Source organism: Heptranchias perlo, chromosome 15 (assembly GCF_035084215.1).
Source record: "Heptranchias perlo isolate sHepPer1 chromosome 15, sHepPer1.hap1, whole genome shotgun sequence".
NCBI classification, from domain to species: domain Eukaryota; kingdom Metazoa; phylum Chordata; class Chondrichthyes; order Hexanchiformes; family Hexanchidae; genus Heptranchias; species Heptranchias perlo.
The window spans coordinates 54,260,096-54,281,803 of NC_090339.1; the positions used below are offsets into that span (position 1 = coordinate 54,260,096).

Consider the following 21,708-nt stretch of genomic DNA (forward strand, 5'->3'; position numbering starts at 1 on the left):
GAATGATTGGAAAGGAATGTAAACATTCTGCAAGGGTGATCAAATTATACCTGAAAACAGTTGGGAACTGCAGCTTTACCAGTTCACTCGCGGAGAGTGGTTCAGGCCAGGTGACTGGGCTTATTCAAGAAATGGCTAGATGATCTACTGGGAAGGCAGTAGGATTTGTATTCTGGAAAGATAACAACAACTTGCATTTATATAGCACCTTTTAACATAGTAAAACGTCCCACGGTGCTACACAGGAGCGATTATCAAATAAAATTTCACACCGAGCCGCATAAGGAGATATTAGGATAGGTGACCAAAAGCTTGTCAGAGGTAGGTTTTAAGGAGCGTCTTAAAGGAGGAGAGAGAGGCGGAGAAGTTTAGGGAGGGAATTCCAGTGCTTAGTGCCTAGGCAGCTGAAGGCATGGCCACCAATGATGGGGCAATTGAAATTGGGGATGCGCAAGAGGCAAGAATTGGAGGAGCACAGAGACCTCTGAGTTGTAGGGCTGGAGGAGTTTGCACAGATAGGGAGGGACGAGGGCATGGAGGGATTTGAAAACTAGGATGAGAATTTTAAAATCAAGGCGTTCCCGGACCGGGAGCCAATGTAGTTCAGTGAGCACAGGGGTGATGGGTGATCGGGACTTGGTGTGAGTTAGGGTATGGGCAGCATAGTTTTGGATGAGCTCAAGTTCAAATGGACTAAAAGGCCATCTTCATCTGAATTTAAACTTGTGAAATAACAAGTTTCTGAGAGCAGCAGCAGTCATTTCAGGTACCTGAGAGGTTATACCAATCAGGAAAGATTGAACAGGCTGGGGTCTTTAGAATAGAGAAGACTGAGGGGTAACCCGATAGAGGTCTTTAAGATTGAGAGGGTTTAACAGGGTAGACGTAGAGAAGATGTTTCAACTTGCAAGGGAGACCAGGACTAGGGGGTATAAATATAAGATAGTCACTAATAAATCCACTAGGGAAACTTCTTTATCCAGAGAGTTGTTAGAATGTGGAACTCGCTACCACAATGAGTAGTTGAGGCGACTAGCATAGACTTATTTAAGGGGAAGCTCGATAAACACATGAGGGAGAAAGGAATAGAAGGATATGTCGATGGGGTTAGATGAAGGGTGGGAGGAGGCTTGTGTTCAGCATAAATACTGGCATGGACCTGTTGGGCTGAATGGTGTTTTTTTTGTGCTGTACATTCTGTGTAATTTTATGTAGATTGGAGAATAATTGGGATAAATAGGCCAAACACAGCTTGAGTTGTAATGAGAAAGGAGGGGAGAGGTTGACTTCAGAGAACATTATAGTGCAGCTGCAGTTGGTTTTTTCATCTTCTGAAGACTTGATTTGGATTTAATTTTGTATGTAAGGGATTATCCAAATGAGTAAATTAGCCCTTCTGATATGAGGTCAGAATTGTAGTAAAAAGCAGCTTTAGTCCAATTGCAACTCTCTAATAAGCAGCAGATTAATCTCTTTGTGCAGTGATGTGTAAACTCTGCCCACTTTTTTGTGTGCCTGCTTTATCAGGGCTATATTTCCTTTGTTGACAAATTATTCCCTGTTTTTTTGAGACTCCGTGTTCTGCAAAATGCCCATTTGTGTGTCCTTGTTTGTAACAATAAGCTGATAATTGTTGAATTGGTAATTATGACCCCATTGCAGGATTATTGAGAAGTCCCTTCCACATGACTTAGTCTATATATGCTGCAGCTGTATATCAGATACAATGAGTGTCAGACATGACTGCAGTAAACTGGACACCTTCAAACTACTAAACATGTTCATGTTTAATAACAAATATACAGGTGACATAATTTGCACTGGCTAGGGGTTTTTGGTTCTAACTCCACAAAAGTTCAAATGCTGTAGTTGTTTGCCCATTTTCCCTCCCATTCTTTCATGATGTAATTAGTGTCGTAGTGAAAAGCATAAAAATGACATTTTCTTCCTAACATGGGATGGCCTTTGTCATGGATGAGCTCGATCCTTTCCCTAGCTCAACAGGCATCTTGTTCTGTTCCATCCAGAAACTCCACACCATAACCAGTAACGCCATCCCCCTGTTCTGTCAGGCTGAACCTGTTGGCATGTACCCTCGGTGTCCTATTTTAACCCTGAGCTAAGCTTCATACCCTGCATCTGGTCCATCACCAGAATGGCCCACTTCCACCTTCGTGCCATCAGATACACCTTCCCCCCCCCCCCCCATCTCACCCCACCACTGTTGAAACTTCATCCGTGCCTTTGATGTCTTCAGACTCTTTCTTCAAGCTTCTCCTCAACAATCTCCAGAGCTCCACCCTACACAAACGGTAACTTGTCCAGAACTTCGCCCATGTCGTATCATGTGGTAAGTCCCATTTGTGTATCATTGTCCTTATTGACTTTGTCGTCTCCTCCTTTTTCCACCTCCACCACCCCCCCCACCCACCCCCCAACCCCAAACAAGTGTGTTCAAAGTCCTCATAATTGGCAACTCCCTCCATGGTCTCGCATCACCCTAGCTCTGCAACCTCCTCCAGTTCTGTGCCCCAGCACACATCCGCCACTCTTCTGATCTGTGGCTCTTTACCTTTTGGAGGCGGAGCTTCAGAATCACAGCTGTGCTCTCTGAAGTTCCTTTTCTAAACCTCTCTGCCATTGCTGCACTCTTCCAACTTCAAAAGCCTTCTGAAAGCCCACTTCTTTGAACCCCCAAACTCGCGCTCAGTGCCCGAACCGCTGCCCCTTTTATGAAATACCTCAGGACATTTCACTACATAAAAGAAAGAACCTGCATTTATTTACATAGTCAAAAGCAAAGTACTGCGGATGCTGGGAATCTGAAATAAAAACAGAAAATACTGGAGATACTCAGCAAGTCAGGCAGCATCTGTGGAGAAAGAAACAGAGTTCACGTTTATCTACATAGTGTCTGATCGTGCTGTCAAGATATCGTAAAGCATTTTAGAGGCAGTGGATTATTTTTGAAGTGCAGTCACTGTTGTGTGGGCAAATGCGGCAGCCAATTTGCACGCAGCAAGGTCCCACGAGCAGCAAATGAACGATCAGATCATTTTCTTTTTCTTAGCAGTTGAGGGAGGAATATTGGCCAGGTCGCTGTGAGAGCGCCTTATTCCTCTTCAAAGTGTGCTGTGGGATCCTTTATGTCCACCTGTGCAGGCAGGCAGAGTCTTTGTTCCCTTTCTCATCTGAAAGATGCTGCCTCTAACACCGTGACACGTGCTCAACACGGTACTGAAATGTCGGCCCAGATTGTGTGCTTAAGCCCACAGTGGAGCTTGAACCCGTAACCTTCTGATGCTGGGGTGAGATTGCTACCAACTGAGCCAGGCTGGCACTTATAAGTATATTCTTTTGGAGCTGCTGCAACAGTAACAGTGTGACAGCATGCAGTCACTGCAATAAATGATCCACATTACATTACACCTCAGCGAGCTAGCATTGGGCCAGTTTTTTTGATTCCTCCACACAGTTAGCAGTACGGGGACCCGTGTTAACGCTGTCTCCTCTCATTCCGTGAAGTTTCATCTCTCACCTCAGCGTCGTCAGACGACTCGGTTGTCCTCACTGTGCGCACACGGGCACTTGCCAGCAGGACCCTCTGAATAGCAATCGTGCACAGAAGCTCTTGCTGATTTCCCCCCGCCCAGTGCGTTCAATTGTAGTATCTCCACTGCCACTTCAGCTTAATCGTATTGCTGTTGGGAAGCGAGCAATGGAGATGATTCTGGTTTCAGTAATTTTTAATTTGAAGAAAAGTTAAAGTTTAGCTCATTTTCTTTGGAAAAGTTGGACCGTTTGAGGTGGGCCAAAAGGAAGTTGATCCGATCAAATTGTGTTCGCCAGTGAAATGTTCAAAGAGCTGGGACCCAAATTTTAAAATGAGGACGTTGGGAGTAAGAAGAAAGCTTTTTCACTTAAAAGGCAAATGGTGTTTAGGAACAACTTACCTGGGAAGGTCATTGAAGTGGATTGTGAAAATTGTTTCAAGACAATTAAATTCACTTTTGTTAAGAGAAGGGAATGAAGGATAAGGTGGGAAGGTGGATGGGTAGAGTTGAGCTATGAAAAAGGAATGGGCTTCATTGCCTTTTCCTGTTCCTTTTTAAAAATTCTTGTGTTCTTGAAATCGGCTGACAGGCCAGGATAGCACTGGGGGCGTTCTGCTCACTGCGAGATGCACTTACTCACTGCCCCCCTGTTATGGAACCATTTATAGTTACTTGTAAATTGGTAGGGGCTCAGACTATAGCAGCCTGATGTTTAAAGTGAAGTAAAGAGCAATGAATTACCACTAGTGAGTAAGCAGCCACATTCCCTTTGTACTTGGTGAAACCAGTTTCACTAATTGGCATTGGTGCCTCCAAATGCAGCTCTGGGCATAAACAAGATATGAATGCAGATCTAATAATGTGGGCACCGACCGAATCCTTTGCCCAGAGTTCTGAACAGCATGCAGTTAAATTGTGGAGAAGTTTAGTTCGTCGGTTAGTGACACTAAATTTTGACACTTCTCTTGTGTGCGAGTGTTCACTTTGTCATAGCACAGTTTCACAGTAAACCTCGTCACAAATGGGATCCAGTGCACTGGGTGGCATGAAAGTATTGTCGCTCTCAACTAATTTGCTCCAAGATTGGCCCTCCTAGTATTTATTAGTCGGCCGTTAAAAACACACAGGGCGTTAAAACGGGCTATGTAGCGCTCGTTGTTTCGGCGCTGCGCGGCCTCTCAAACATCGCAGGGCAATGTGCGTGCGGGCAATGTGCGTGCAGTCAATGGCACCCTGCACCATGGGGAAGCCAGAAATGCGAGCGAACCCCTGTGCTCGCTCGTTCTGCTTGTCTCTGTCAAGAGGGAAGGTGACCGAGCGTGCCCCGCACATCAACTCGGCCGTCTTCGTCAACCGACAGTCCACTCCCTGAACGTGCAGTTAGTGTGCGACCACACGCATCAAATCATGGAGGCCCATGCTCTGGGAGCAGTCACTACACCTTCGTCACGCGGCAGTCCAACATGCCAGATATCTTTCACCCAACTCGGCAAGTCAAAGGCTGGCTACTGGACGACAAAGGCTATCTCCTCACGCCATGGCTCATGAGTCCAGTCAGGAACTCATGCACACAGCAGGTCTATAAGACCCACACTGGCACACACCATAGGCCTCCTCAAACAACGCTTCTGCTGCCTGGACCGGTCTGGAGGAGCCCTCCTGTACTCCCCGGAGCAGATGGGCAGATTTGTGGTGATATGCTGCACAATCGCACCATCATGACCGATCAGCCTTTGCCACCAATGATCGGAGAAGACCCTGAGCCAGAGTCTGAGGTGGGGGGGGGGGGGGCGCGGGAAATGGAGAGGAAGCTTCTGAGGTGGCGGGGGGGGGGAAGGGAGAAAGAGTCAAGGGTGCAACAGGGGCGACACGTCTTGTCTGCAAGGGCTCTGCATGCTCGCCTGATCCGTATCCGGTATCAGTAATGTCAACTACATCCCCCAACTCACCAACAGTCCTACACTCCCCACCTTTCCGCTCCCACAAGACAATCAAATCACCCTCCATCTGATTGTACATTGGTGTCCCCCTCAGCTCATCACACAAATAAAAACCACCATCAAATGCAAATTCAAAGTCACGTTTATCAATGAATAAATGAAATTATAGTAACAGAACAGAACTATTCACCCTTGTGCATTCCCTTAGTGCCTGTTGTCCGTGTGCCTTTACCTATCCCAGTGCTCCTACGAGGCGCTTCCCCAGTGGCTGGAGCATGGGTGGTGGGAGGCTGCTGGCTTTCAATGGAGGAGCGTGCAGATGGCCTTGGAGGATGACCTCGAGCAACTGTGGGCCAGGAGGGCCCGGCTTCAGACTGCACCATCTCAGTATGGGCTGCAGCAGTCTGGCCTGGCTGGCCGATGGGCATCAACAAGGGCACTGTCGGGGTGTCTGGGTGGGAGCAGGAATGCTGTCCTCCTGAGAGAGGACAGTAGGTCCGCCTGCCATGGTGCCACTGCCACACTCCCGGGGGAGGTGGGGGGGGGCGGGTGTCTCTGTAATCCTGGTGATCAGCTGGAGAATGGATTGCTGGAGTGCTGTGATGCCCTAGAAGCCCCGTTCCACAGTGGTCCTCCGAGCCACATAAGCAGCAGTCTGAGCAGGATCTGTAGTTTGCAGACCTTTTGACGTCTGTTTGTGCTGCAATGGAACCGTGACATCGGCCATCAGACGCTGCTTCATGGTGGGTTCCACAGGTATGCTGATGGAACGGGTGGTCACCTCCATGTTGGAAAGGATGGGCCCCAAGCTCTGCGTAAAGCCCTGTGCCAAATTGGAGCTGGACTCCTCTATGCCCCTTGTCATTGTGCGCAGACTTTCCAGTGCCCCAAGCATTTGGTGGGGAACGCCCATCAGCCGTCTTCTGTAGCCTGGCCCGTCAAAGTCCTCATCTGACTCCTCTTCAGCAGAACTAGTGAACGACCTCGCCCTCCGGCTGGCACCTGCGTTATCCGTTCCCTCCGCCCCGGCTCCTGCGCACTTGTACCCGATGTCTGACCACGTGCAGATCCCTCCTCGAAAGTAACTTCTAAACGACACGCAGTGTCAGTCTCTGAGCTGGTGGAAGCAAGTATCAGATCGAGTGACGGGGTGGCTTCAGTATCCCCCTCCTCCTCCTCGGGTGCCGCCACATGTTCTTGGGTATCTGCAATGACAAAGGGAAACAGGTTGAGTTGTGGAGTGGGGAGAGGAGCAAGTAATACGTGCGTGCTGACCGCATCTACGGCACGTGAGTGAGAAAAGATTATGGGAGGAGGGAGATGCGGGAAACGAAAAGGAGTATTAAAAATGCAGAGACCCCCTTCATCGGGACATCCAGCGCAGCATGTTGTCACGGCTGCAGCGACGGCCTGCCCAATGATCCGAAGCACCGTCTCCTCCATGGGGGTGAGGACGTGTAGGCATCCCTGTCCACCCTCGAGTGTCTCCTGCCAGCTGTTATGCGCCACCTTCTGCAAAACAGAGGACAGTGTGTCAGTGAGTATCCTGCAAGGTGTATGGATGATGTGCCTGTCGTGGTCGAATAGCTGCCAGTGTGTGTGACCTGTGAGTGGTGGTTGTGTGGCCTGCAAGTGTGGTACGATGTGCGGGCGAGATGCGGTGTGCCAAGTGCAGCATTGCGTATGGATGGGCAGTGTTTGTTGGTGGGTGTGATGTGTGGAGCAGTGGTGCAGTTGTTTGGATGTGGCACTTGATGCTTGCATTCACTCACCTTGACCACTTGTAACAAAGCATTGAACTTCTTTCAGCATTGCACCCACGTGTGTGGTGTCATGCTCCTGGCGTTCACTTCCTGCACCACAGCCTGCCAATGCCTGCGGAGCTGCAGTCTGGAGGGTCTGCTGCCACCCTGTGGGTACATGTTGGCCCTCCTTTCATTCGCCCCTTTCACCAGTGTCTCCAGTGCATCACCTGAGAAGCGTGGGGCCCTCTCTCATGTCGTGCCGGATCTGCCATCCTTACGGCCATCTCTCCTCATGGACTGTGTATGTCCCATTTAAAATGTGCACTTGCAGGCTGCTGATGACGTGCGCTGTGCACGCCCCATTTTCAACTTCCTCATTCTCCATGCAGCCTCTCAGCAGTGCAGGTAGTGCTGGCTGCACTGAGATATCATGGTAAGTAGCAGGCAGCTCGAAATTCACGTGCTGCCTGCATACAGGCCATCAGGCATGGGGTAATAGTAGAGGCGGGTACAATTTTGTCTTTTAAAAAGCATTTGGACAGTTACATGGGTAAGATGGGTATAGAGGGATATGGGCCAAGCGCAGGCAATTGGGACTAGCTTAGTGGTATAAACTGGGCGACATGGACATGTTGGGCCGAAGGGCCTGTTTCCATGTTGTAAACTTCTATGATTCTATAATAGCAGATCACGCTACCCCCGCCCGAAAATGGGCCCTATCGAATTTTTTTTCCCCCACAAGGTTAGAAAACTGAGCCAAATATTCTGTTTGAGAGTTGTTTGTTTCATTATTATTTTAGATATGGAACGAGTTTCCCTTTAAGTGCCCAAAGGACTTTTGTTCGTTCCTCTTGTAAAGGGAATTGGGGGGAGGGAATAAGAGGAGGGAGCAAAAAACATGCACGTGGGTGCTGGGTGAGGACAGGGTCAGGCTCTGCTGTGATGCCTTCTATGGTTGAATACCTCAACTCATGAATGATGGCCTCTTGGACAAGGATTGTCCATGGTTGTTTTTTTTTTTAAACACAAAAATTGAAATGTGCTGGTGTGAGTACAGACCTAGTGCCACATGCAGCTTCCCAGGTCTGTCTTACACATGCTCCGTGGAGTCCTTAAGGGGGGGGGGGAACACTGCACTCTTTCAAAGAGCAGGCACGATGAGCCAAATGGCGTCCTTCTGTGCTGTACCATTCTATGGTACTATGAGTGTGGTCGCACGCAATAAATGTTTATTGTTTTATTTGTTCTGTCTTGGCCAAATAAGCGATATTGGAGCACCAACTGGTACCCTGACCACATCCTCTTGTAGCACATGGAATCGTACTGCACGGAAGGTGGCCATTCCGCCTATTGTGCATGTGCAGGATTTTTGAAAGACATATCCCATTAGCCTCACTCCACTGCTCTTTTCCCCCATAGCCCTGCAAATTTTTCCTTTTTCAAGTATATATCCAAATCGCTTTTGAAAGTTACTATGGAATCTGCTTCCACCGCCCTTTCATGTCCCAGTCTCCTTCAGCTGGCACTTTCCTTAATGTAATTTATCATTACCCAATTGGGGATTTGTTTCTTTCTCTCAGTACACACACACGGCAGAGGAAGGCTGCATTGTAGTAATGAGATTTTCCGTAAGATTAGCAGAGAAAGGTGCACCATTATGTTGTAAATACAGTTCCCTTAAATGATCATTTCTCTTAATTTTCATAATATCAGGATCTAATGGAGAATTACTGACCAGTTAAAAGATTTTGGGCAAATAGTCCCTTTTCACCACTTTCATCCCGTCGCATTCCAAGTCCAAAAGGCTCACGTGCAGGACTGACTGAGACAGTTTTTGTCTTCACTTTTTGCCTTGGTACATGGCCTGTATCTTTATAGGAACAACTGCAATAACTCAATGTGGGTCTTTTTCGAATGTCTCAAACAAGCCTCCGTTCACCATGCTAGATGGTAACCACTTCATAATCCAGCAGTTTTTGAATGTGAGTAGTTATCTTCTGCTTGTGAATTCATAATCCTGTCTTTAGCTGTCTTGGTTCTGTGCAAAGGACATCATTCACCCCACCCCACTCTTTATGACTTTGAAACCCCCCCCCCCCCATACTCAATTGATGAAAGCAGCGTGTAATTGGAAGGTCTTGGGTTCACTTCCCTAGTCAGTGCTGGATTAGCTGATCTTACGACACACAACCAGCCCTGGGTTAAGGTTGCTAATTTATTTGACTCCTGCTTAAAAAAAAAAGTGCATGAGGATAGGATTGGTCTCAGCTAAGATCCTCCTCCTCCAACCTCCCTTTCTTCCTCTTTTCTTCCTCCATTCTTTCCTCTGCTCCTCCTCCTCCTTTCTTCCTGCCCCACCAGTGTTGAGTAACTGCTTGGGTGAGATACCAGAGAGTTGACTAATCAGTGCCTAGGGAACCACACCCCAGCATGAATTGGGACCTGGCAGGAGAGGAGATGGGAGCTTGACCCCCTGCGTAAGTCACTTCTTTGCTTGCTGCGCTCTCTGTCTCTCGGACACACGCACAAGGTCTGCTCACCGCCTCCACCCCAACTGTGTCATTTAATGATTAGCTTGACAAATGTTTTCAATCAGTTCATTTTGATTATTAAAATGTGAAAGGTGGGTTGCCAGGTGGCCTTGGCCATATTGCCCCCTGTGTTTCTGCCTCAACCGGAAATGGACATAATGTCAACATTCAAGACTAAATTGGATAGGTGAATGAAGGAAAAAGAGTTGAAGGGATATGGGAGCAGGGTGGGTAAATGTGATTAGAACTACTTGCTCGTGTGGCGGGTAAACACTGACACGGACTGATTCAGCCGAATGGCCTGTTTCAGTGTTGTAACTTCTTTGTGTTTCTCGTGTCCCTTTTTGTAAGTGCAGTGAGCAAAACAACAAATGGGTCATCCTACCAGTGTTACATCTGTCGTTTTGTTGCCTAGTGCTCTGTGCGTGTTACTTATTATGCATGTTCTGTATTGTTTGCTTTGGCAACTAATGCCAACATTTAGCCCGCTTACACACCCTACCTAACCTTGGTGGCCAATACTGCCCTCTGTCCTGACTCGAGTCAGTAATTCTTTGTCCGTTACTAGCAGGGGTAAAGCTCTTCAAAGAAAATTTGATGTAAACTGAACAGCTGTTCACCATGTTGGGGCAAGTCACAACTAATTGTTGGACTCTGCCCAGTTTTGGACACCATAATTGTAGTGTGGTTGGTAGGTAGATTGGAGTGCTGGTTTCTAAGGATTCATAAAAGATCATTGACAGTATCTTGCTTTGGGCTATTGCTTATTTCACAATTTGAACCTGCTTTGATTTTAGGTGAAACTGGTCTTGGAAAGTCCACTTTAATGGACACCCTGTTCAACACCAGGTTCGAAGGCGATCCATCACCTCACAATCAGCCGGGAGTCCATATAAAGTCTAGCAGCTACGAACTACAGGAAAGTAGTGTCCGCCTGAAGCTGTCCATCGTAAACAGTGTGGGATTTGGGGACCAGATTAACAAGGAAGAAAGGTCAGAAACAACTTTCTCACATTTTTGTAATTTCTGTGCCTTGCTCTGCTGGGTTGAATCTTTGCGCTGGTGTGGTTTGCGCTGGTGTGGTTTGAACCAGGCCCCACTTCAGGACCTCGGCACACAATCTAGGCTGATACGCAAGTGCAGGACTGTGGGAGTGCTGGGTTGGCGGAGGGTGCTGTCTTTTGAATGCAATGTTTAACCGAGGCCCTGTCTGCCTGTTCTGGTAGATGTAAAAGACCATTGGTGATTTGCGTATAGGACTTGTGGGAATTTGCAGATGATGCTAGAATGGGAGGCGTAGTAAATAATTCTGAGGACCAAAGGAAACTGCAAGGGGATATTGATAAAATCATGAAATGGGCAATAAAGTGGCAGATGGAATTCAATGTCAGTAAATGTGAGGTGGTGCGTTTTTGGCAAAAGAATAAACAATGGAATACTGGATTTTATAGCATGAGGTATAGAATGTAAAAGTTAAGATATAATGGTGAATCTGTATAAAACTGTACCAAGATCATAGATGGGAGTATTCTGTGCAGTTTTGGGCTCCACACTAGATGAAGGATGTTGAGACAATAGAGAGGATGTTGCCCAGATTCACCAGGGTGCTGCCTGACAGGAGAAAACACAAATATGAAGAAAGACTTTGAAAAATCGAGATTGTTTTCATTTAGAACAGAGGAGATTAAGGGCTGATTTGATGGAGGTGTTTAAAATTAAAAACGGATGGGACAGAGTAGATGGAAACAGATTGTTTCCAGTGATTGAGGGGTTGTCGAGAACCACATACGAGATTTAAAAATAAGAGATTAGGACAGTGAGCAGGAAAGACACAGATGTTTGAGGCTGTGGATTGCACAGAGTTAGTGATCAAAGCAGAGACCATGTCAACATTTAAGAATGGGTTAGATAGGTGTTTGAAGGAAAGGGGAATAAAGAAATATGGGAACAGAGGGCAATTGGGATTAGGATTGCTGCTCGACCGAAGGATAAACAGCACGTACTGGTAGTTGTTAGAACTACATAGAAATTACATGTAAAAAAAAATCCTGTGGCACCATTCAAAGAGCAGGAAGGTTCTCCTGGTGTCCTGACCAATATTTATTCCTCAATCAACACTGAGAGGTTATAACTATCAGGAAAGACTGAACAGGCTGGGACTCTTTTCTCAAGAAAACAGAAGGCCATTGGGTGACCTGATAGAGGTCTCTAAGATTAAGAAAAGGTTTGATAGCGTAGACTTGGAGATGATGTTTCCACTTGTGGGGGAATCCAAAACTAGAGGTCGTAAATATAAGACAGTCACTAGTAAATCCAATGGAGAATTCAGGAGAAACTTCACTACTCAGGTAGTGGTTAGAATGTGGAACTTGCTACCACAAGAAGTAGTTGAGGTGGATAGCATGGATACATTTAAGGGGAAGCTAGATGAGTACATGCGGGAGAAAGGAATAGAAGGGTATGTTGATAGGATTAGATGAAATAGGAAGGGAGGAGGCTCACATGGAGCGTAAACACGGGCATAGACCTGTTGGGCCGAATGGCCAATGCTCTGTGCTGTAAATTCTATGTAATATGTAACACCACCAAAAACAAACTGGTCCTTTGTTTCATTCCTATTTGTGGGACCTTGCTGTGTGCTAATTGGCTGCATTTGCCTGCATAATTCTGGACACTCGGAATGTGTAAGAGTCACTCGGTTGTAGGTATCGGCACTGCATTCATTGCCTGTCTGTGGAGGATCCAAAACTCTCAAGCACCTGTGGACTTCACATGATGAAAGAATGCCCAGAACTGGCTGTCACATACAAGATGCTCTGGGCCGCCAAGTGTTCTGCAGCTGTTGAATTTTTCTCCTGTTTTTTTTTTCCTCCCCCAATTAGTATCTCCTATTATAATTGCGTTGGAACAAATTCCCGATGTTCCGAATCCGAGTGGTCCTTTGACACCAACTTTCTAATGCCATGCATTTCACCCGTTGCACACTGGCCTGGTGAAGTGTGCAAATTGTGAAGTACTTGGGAATTAATCCCATTGACCTCAGCTTTGTGCAAAACCTGCTGATTTAAGGTGCAGAGTTCAGCCTTTAACGTCGACCTGAGCCACTACAATAGGAGATCCAATGTTGTAAACACCGAAGGCCATAATTTGCTGTAGCAGGGCATCTGACGGCATCTGCCGTTAGTTAGACTTGCCCTTGCATGTATAGGTTATTAAGTTTTTTGCGTGGCAAGTTGCTGAAAGTGCGAGCTGATAACGTCGCAGCGAGGGAAACAGGGCATCTGGGACCTGAGTGAACAGGGCAAGCAACTGTGTATCTCCTTGACCAATCAGATTGAAGGATTGTGAAATTAACAGCGCAAGGACTGAGAAGGAAGTGTAAGTTAGAGAGGGTGAATTCAGTGTCAAATCAGGTACAGAAAAAGGTCTAAAAACTCAAACCCAAAAGGACTCCAGTTCCCATCACTATTTCCTGGGTTTGTGTGGCATTTTGGCAGCTCAAGACTGGTCTGCATGTCAGCCCATGAGACCCCTTGTGGAGCTCTGAGTTATCTGTAAGTGGAATAGTTCCTAACTGTGGATGAAGACCCAAAGTAGATAATCTGCATGGCAAAGGAAAAGCAGATTTAAAACTGCAAATATCTCCTTCCAGGATTTCATCAGTGTCTGGTTTGGGGGAGGGGGCGGGAATAACTCACATTGAAAGTATTATCCACTACAGTAATGGTTCCCTGGCATTTATGGACATGTGGACCCCTGCTGATGGCTTAGTGGGTAAAGACACCAGCAAGTGTAGAACGGGACTGTACAGACCAGAAGGAACTAAGTGGTTAATCACTGCTCTCTGCAGAGTTAGCTGATCTTATCCAGGCAGCAGTTGGGGTGCTATTATCGTATCAGACAATGGTTATAGCACGGAAGGCAGCCATTCGGTCCGTCAAGCCCGTGCCGGTTTTCTGCAAGAGCGATCCAGCTAGTCCCACTCTCCCACCCTTTCCCCGTAGCCCTGCAAATTTTTTTCCTTCGAGCACTATCCAGTTCTCTTTTGAAAGCCATGATTGAATTCGCTTCCACCATCCCCTCAGGCAGCGCATTCCAAATCCTAAGCACTCGCTGCGTATAAAAGTTTTTCCTCATGTCGCTTTTGGTTCTTTTGCCAATTACCTTAAATTTATGTCCTCGGGTTTTTGACCCTTCCGCCAATGGGAACAGTTTCTCTCTATCTACTGTCTGGACCCTTCATGATTTTGAACACCTCTATCAAATCTCTCCTCAGCCTTCTCTGCTCTAAGGAGATCAATCCCAGCTTCTCCAGTCTCTCCACATGACTGAAGTCCCTCATCCCTGGAACCATTCTAGTAAATCTTTTCTGCACCCTCCCCAAGGCCTTCACATCCTTGCACCTTAGTGGGCAGGATTCCTGATCTTCACTGTTCAGTAATGTGTGCGTCCGTCACTCTCTGAATTACTTCATTGACCCAGTCAGCAAAACAAACAGGAAACTGGTCACGTTCGCTGATGAGACAAAATAATTAAATAACCGTGGAGATGGATGATGCAGTCATAATTCACAAAATGGTTTACCTCAGTTATACAATTGGGCAGGCACATCAAATTAAATTGGACACTGATGCATAGTAATTCACTTATACAGTACTGTACCATATTCAAATGTCTCGGTGCATCATATAGCAAATTGCTTTTCAAGTGCAGTGACTTTTTTTTGTAGAGGATTGTAAATATCGTAAAGATGTGTGCCATAAGCGTACAATAAATGGAAATAAGTTATTAGTGCAGGGAGATTTAGGAAGAGACCTGGGAGTAATGGTAGCCTTATCACATCAGTGTCCAAGCTGCATGGTGAAATAATTAAAGCTAATGGAATGTTAGAATATTTGTAGCCAGAGCAGTGAATGCTCGATGTATCGCTAGAGCAATAGTCTATACGTCTATGCAAGTTGTACTAAGGCTGTGTAATGCCTTGGTCCTACCTCACGTATTACTCAGTTTTAGACACCGCACCGCAAAAAAAGATACACTTAGGGTATAAAGAACAATAAGACCAATTCCCAAGTGTAAAGGAATGAGTTATGAGGAAAGATTGGACAAGTTTGAGCTTTACAGGCTGCGAAGTTATGGTAATATAGTGTTATGTTACTGGACTATCAATCCGGAGGCCTGGACTAATAATAGAGAATGAGAGTTCAAAGCCCACCATGGCAGTTTGAGAATTTGAATTCAATTTATATATTAAAAAAAATAACATCTGGAAATAGAATCACATAGAATGTACAGCACAGCAACAGGCCATTCGGCCCAACAGGTCCATGACTGTATTTATGCTCCACACGAGCCTCCTCCCTCCCCACTTCATCTAACCCTATCAGCATATCCTTCTATTCCTTTCTCCCTCATGTGTTTATCTAGTTTCCCCTTAGATGCATCTATGCTAGTCGCCTCAACTACTCCTTGTAGTAGCAAGTTCCACATTCTAGCCACTCTCTGGGTTTAAAAAAAAGTTTCTCCTGAATTCCCAATTTGATTTACTAGTGACTATCTCATATTTATGTCTCCTAGTTTTGGTCTCCCCCACAAGTGAAAACATCTTCTCTACATCTACCCTATCAAAAACTTTTGTAATCTTAAAGACCTCTATCAGGTCACCCCTCAGTCTTCTGTTTTCTAGAGAAGAGCCCCAGCCTGCTCAATCTTTCCTGATAGGTATAACCTCTCAGTTCTAGTATCATCCTAATAAATCTTTTTTGCACCTTCTCCAGTGCCTCTATATCCTTTTTATAATATGGAGACCAGAACTGTGCGCAGTACTCCAAGTGTGGTCTAACTAAGGTTCTATACCAGTTTAACATGACTTCTCTTTCTCAATTCTGTTGCTCTAGAAATGAACCCCGGTGCTTGGTTTTCTTATTTTATGGCCTTAATAACCTGCATTAATACTTTGTGATTTGTGTATCTGTACCACCCAAATCCCCCTGCTCCTCCACCCTATTTAGACTCGTTATCCAAGCAGTATGTGACCCCCTTATTCTTCCTACCAAAATGTAATACCTCACATGTATCCAAATTGAAATTCATTTGCCAATTACACACCCATTCTGCAAGTTTATTAATGTCCTCCTGTATTTTGTTGCACTCCTGCAGTATTAATTATACCCCCAATTTGGTGTCATCTGCAAATTTTGAAATTGTACTTCTGATTCCCGAGCCTGAATTATTTATGTAAATTGTAAATAACAGTGGTCCCGGCACCGATCCCTGTGGAACACCACTTCCCACCTTTTGCCAGTTTGAGTAACTACCTTTAACCCTTACTGTTTTCTGTTTTGTAGCCAGCTTGCTATCCATTCTGCTACCTGTCCCCTGACTCCACATGCTCTGACCTTAGTCACAAGTCGACTATGCGATACCTTATCAAAGGCCTTTTGACAATCCAAATATGTTACATCTACTACATTACCCTTGTCTAGCCTTTCTGTCACTTCTTCAAAGAATTCAGTAAGATTGGTCAAGCATGACCTTCCCTTTTGAAATCCGTGCTGACTATTCTTTCATATTTTCGTTCTCTAGATATTTTTCGATGACATCTTTGAGTAAGGATTCCATTATTGTTCCTACCACCGATGTTAGGCTAATTAGTCTACAGTTCTCTGGACTGGCGCTATCTCTCTTTTTAAATATAGGAATCACATTCACTGTCCACCAGTCCTCTGGCACTGATCCCTTTTCTAATGAATTTTTATTTATATGTAATAATGCCTCTGCTATCTCTTCCCTAACTTTTAATATATGCGGATGCAGTCCGTCTGGACCAGGGGTTTTATCCTCTCTAAGTTTGTTTGGTTTATCAATTATCTCCCCCCTTTCTATCTCAAATTCAATTATCTCTTTTCTCTCCCCCAACCCCCCCCCCCACTTTCTATCTTAAATAAAAAGCTGGTATCAGTAAAAGTGACCATGTAACTGTCTGATTGTCATATAAACCCAACTGGTTCACTTAGTGTCCTTTTAGGGGAGGAAACCTGCCATCCTTACCCAACCTGGTATATATGTGATTCCAGTCCCACACCAGCGTGGTTGACTCTTAGCTGCCTAGCAAGCCACTCAGTTTGCAGCGGTTTAATACGACTATCATTGTGGGCGCCCCTTCACCACAAGGACTGCAGTGGTTCAAGAAGGCCCACCACCACCTTCTTGGGGCAACTAGGGATATTCAATAAATGCCACCTTGCCAGCCATGACCACATCTCCAGAATGAATAAAAAGATGATGGATAAGGGGGACTTAAATGATGTATATTAAATAGGACAAACCCAGAATATTACTTCAAAGTACACAAAGAAAGTTGGACCAGAGGATAGAAATTAATGAAAAGTAAATTTAGAACAAATTATCAGGAATTACTACCTTACTCTGAGTTTAAAAAATGTTTAAAGTAATCCACCAAGCACGATGATGAAGGCAAGAAGATTGGGGTAGTTCCAGATACAATTAAGGTGGCATGATTGGAGAGCTAGAGGGATGAGCTTCATGAGATCAAACAGCCTCTTCTCATGCTTGAGTTTTCTTACACTCTTATAAATGGCTGTTAAGTGCCCGGGAGGATCTTTGCTGCCTTCCTCCAGGAAAACATCCCCATTCCTCCCTCATAATTTAGCTAATATCGGCAGCTTGGAGTATGGAAAACTTGGGCCCACCTCTACCCCTGCCATTGAGGAATTGAGCACACGCTACTTCCCAGCTTGTGCCAGTACCCCACACTCATTGACCGAAACATGACAGTCGGACGGGGGTGATTCTGACGCAGTATCCACTTCCTCTCTGGTAGACTCTTTTGTAGGTTGTCTTTCTGTTTGGCCCAGCTGGTTCTTTGGGTCAATTTATTCAGATGATATTCTTTTTGCAATGTTCTTTGTGTTGTGTCATAATTTCCTTCTGCTCGGCAGCAAAATTAAATATTGTGATCTCTTGTTCTGCAGCTACAAGTCTCTCGTGGAGTTTATTGATGCTCAGTTCGAAGCCTACCTGCAGGAGGAGCTGAAGATAAAGCGCACGCTGCACAACTACCACGACAGCCGAATCCACGCCTGCTTGTACTTCATCGCCCCCACTGGCCATTCATTAAAGTCTCTCGATTTGGTGACCATGAAAAAATTGGACAGCAAGGTGAGGAGCCACCCTCGTCACGTTTACAGTATGACATATCACCAATCCATCGCGGTGTTTAGAAATGGGTAACAGCCAAGCCCCTTGTCCCCTTCCCATGGATTTGCCCTGTTGTGTTCAGATCCCTCCATGGCCTCGCCCCTCTCTGTCTCTGTCTCTGTGACCTCCTGCAGCCCTACAACCCTCCGAGATCTCTGCGCTCCTCCAATTCTGGCCTCTTGCGCATCCCTGATTTTAATCACTCCACCGTTGGCGGCCGTGCCTTCCATCCCTTAGGCCCTAAGCTCTGGAATTCCCTCCCTAAACCTCTCTGCCTCTCTACCTCTCTCACTCCTCCTTTAAGACGCTCTTTTAAAACTTACCTTTTTGACCAAGGTCACCTGTCCTAATATCTCCTCATGTGGCTCGTTGTCAAATTTTATCTGATTATGCCCTTCTGAAGCGTCCTGGGACGCCTTGCTACATTAAAGGCACTAAATGAATGCAAGTTGTTGTCTTGCCACATCCCTCAATCAGTTCTTTCTCCAGAAGATGCTCTAACTTTTGCTGTCTGCTTCAGCGGCCTTTCCAGATACCATATTCTGCAAATGTATTGCTCTTGAGGTGTGAACAAATTCTGCCTGACTTTCTTTTTTGCCCCATACTTCCTGATTTTTAACTCGTGACCCCTGGTGTTTCAACAAATTTACCCGGATCAACTTTTATCAATTTCCTTTGTAATCTTAAACTTCAGTGAAGTCGCACACAAGTCTCTCTTTGAGAAAACCAGCCTGCTCTCCTTAATCATTTATCATAATTTAAATTCCTGATCCCCATTGTTGCCCTGCACAATCTCCAGGGCAATAGAATCCATGCAAATAGCAGATACATGTTGGCTCCAATGGGCCCATAGCTCTACCAGAAGACCAATGACATCAGTGGTGGCACACTTCGCCTCAGTCAGAAGGCTGTGGGCTCGAGCACCACATCAGGACCTGAGCACGAAATCTAGGCTGACACTTCAGTGAGGTATTGAGGGTGCACTGCCAGAATTGCCATCTTTCTGATGTTCAAACCGAGGACCTGTCTGCCCTCTCAGGTGAACGTAAAAGATCCCATGGCACTATTTTGAAGAAGAGCAGGGGAGGTCTTCTGGTGTCCTGGCCAATATTTATCCCTCATCCAAAACCACCAAAACAAAATCTGGTCATTTATTTCATTGTTGTTTGTGGGACCTTGCTGATCTCAAACTGTCTGCCGCCTTTCCCTACGTTACAACAGTGACTACACTTCAAAAGTACTTCATTGTCAATGAAGAGCTTTGGGACATCCTGAGGTCGTGAAAGGCACTGTATAAATTACAGTTTGTTTTTTTTTGTTCCTTTTCTTTCGAACGACAGTCTCAGTTCTCATTCACTGGAGGTGATGCCCTTCCTCCCCTCTGCTCACATACTGAAGGGTGATTTGATTGACTTGCTCCTGTGCTCTTCGTGACTGCCGGTTACTAAGTGGTCTTGTCAGAGGTCTTGGGAAAGTTTGGGGAATGATATCTATCATGAAAGGGACTCGTAAGAGGATAGAAAATAAATAAATAAAATTTGGGTGTGGGAAGAAATTATCTGTCTCTCATGGCTGATTACACTTGTGAGTTTACCAAATACTTAGGAGGTCAGATGCAGGTGCTTCCTGTTTGCTTCTTGTGCTGATGCTCAATAATCTGCAATTCGAGAGGAAGTACAAACAATAACAATTTGGTTTTATGTCCTAATTTCTCACTTTTCCCTTGGGTATTTTGTTTCTCAGAAGGTTGTGTCCAAGAGTTCCGTGATTGTGAAAGAATGCAAGCCAATTAATTAAAATGTCTAAATTGTGAGAAATGAGCACTAGCTTATAGCTTACATTTTAATCTTCTGGCCTCACGGTCCTGCATTAGAGCTGTTGCTGTGAAGTCAAGAGAATCATTTAAAAAAAAAATTTGAATGCTTGCGTTCTTGCAGCGATGGATGTCGGTGCTGGGGAATGTAATACCAGGGGTGACCCACACTTCTAGCAAGAAGCCACACTCACTGGGAATGCTGGATGGGCAACTTAGGGCTACAATTTTTGGCGCCCTATCCCTGACCTGTGCTCCCTGCAAGCGTAAAATTAGACAATCAGCCCATCTTTTCTTTTTAAACACCCACTGTCGGTACTAAATATTCCCAGATCAGATACACTTGGCACCTATTTTAGGAGCGTATTCGCTACTGCAGTGCGAATGTTTCTGTTTCCCACACTAGCTATCTTTTTCTGGCTTCTTGGAGAGAGACTACTAAATCAGTGCCGATTTGGTCCTGAGTTACAGGCTGTGCTGTGCCAGGCAGTACCGGATGGCTGCGCATTATACAGTTATAACACCCCTGTCAAAGTAGAAAGTTCTATCCTAAGAATTAAGAAAAAAGACCCAGGTTTGTTTATCGAAATACCTCCGTACTACACCAGGCAGTATCTTCACCCACTAGGCTATCAGGAATTGCCTTAGCTAAGGAGAAGGCAAATGCTCATCTGAATCACTCTTATCTACTTCCTAGTAGCAGGCAAAGATTGGCATTGGTCTTAGTCCAGGAGCAGGCTGCCCATCTCACCACCTCAACCATAAGGGGCAGGGGACCAGCCATAGAATCATATAAAATTTACGGCACAGAAGGAGGCCATTCGGCCCATCATGTCCGCACCGGCCGAAAATGAACCACCCAGCCTAATCCCACTTTCCAGCATTTGGTCCGTAGCCTTGTAGGTTGTGGGACTTCAGGTACCTTTTTAAATGATTTGAGGGCTTCTGCCTCTACCACCCTTTCAGGCAGTGAGTTCCAGACCCCTACCATGCTCTGGGTGAAAACATTTTTCCTCAGCTCCCCTCTAATCCTTCTACCAATCACTTTAAATCTATGCCCCCTCTGGTCATTGACCTCTCTGCTAAGGGAAATAGGTCCTTCCTATCCACTCTATCTCGACCCTTCATAATTTTGTGCACCTCAATTAAATCAATCCTCAGCCTCCTCTGTTCCAAAGAAAACAACCCCAGCCTATCCAATCTTTCCTCACAGCTAAAATTCTCCAGTCCTGGCAACATCCTCGTAAATCTCCTTTGTACCCTCTCTAGTGCAATCACATCTTTCCTGTAATGTGGTGACCAGAACTGTACTCAGTGGCCAAACTAGTGTTTTATACAGTTGTAGCATAACCTCCCTGCTCTTATATTCTATGCCTCAGCTAATAAAGGAAAGTATCCCATATACCTTCTTAACCACCTTATCTACCTGTCCTGCTACCTTCACGGATCTGTAGACATGCACTCCAAGGTCCCTCTGTTCCTCTACACCTCTCAGTACCCTCCCATTTATTGTGTATTCCCTCCCCTTGTTTGCCTTGGAGGAGTAATGGGGGGGGGATGCTTGCATATGCTGCTCGTTAGCATCACATGCCCTTAAAAAAAAATTAATTGGACTCTTGCCTTTACTGTCATTATGGTGATAAGGAAGCTTTTACCCTTGGAATAGGAGGCATGAGAGCTTAGCTTGTTTTAGGAATGCAGGCTTCTATCAAACATTAACAGCTAGTACCAGGATTAATTGTCTCGCTCATTTTATTTGATCCGCCTACCAGTAATCAATGCAACTGCTGATTATCAATATCTAGCCTCTGAAGCTCAAAGAGTTAACCAACTCTTAGACTATCGTTCACAGATGTATGTGACGTACAAACTGCCTTGTGTAAACCTACACTCAGCATAAACATT

The 21,708-nt window shown here is 45.5% G+C and overlaps 1 protein-coding gene across 4 annotated transcripts in view; it reads left to right on the top strand.

Annotated features, from left to right (window-relative positions):
* The window catches only part of LOC137333108 (septin-6), an 81,387-nt gene that overhangs the window by 29,743 nt on the left and 29,936 nt on the right, over positions 1-21,708 (top strand). For all 4 annotated transcript variants that reach the window (XM_067997253.1, XM_067997254.1, XM_067997252.1 and 1 more), the window contains exons 3-4: positions 10,568-10,763; positions 17,765-17,951. In XM_067997253.1, the coding sequence (XP_067853354.1) occupies positions 10,568-10,763; positions 17,765-17,951 (383 nt within the window). The remainder of the gene's footprint in view (positions 1-10,567; positions 10,764-17,764; positions 17,952-21,708) is intronic.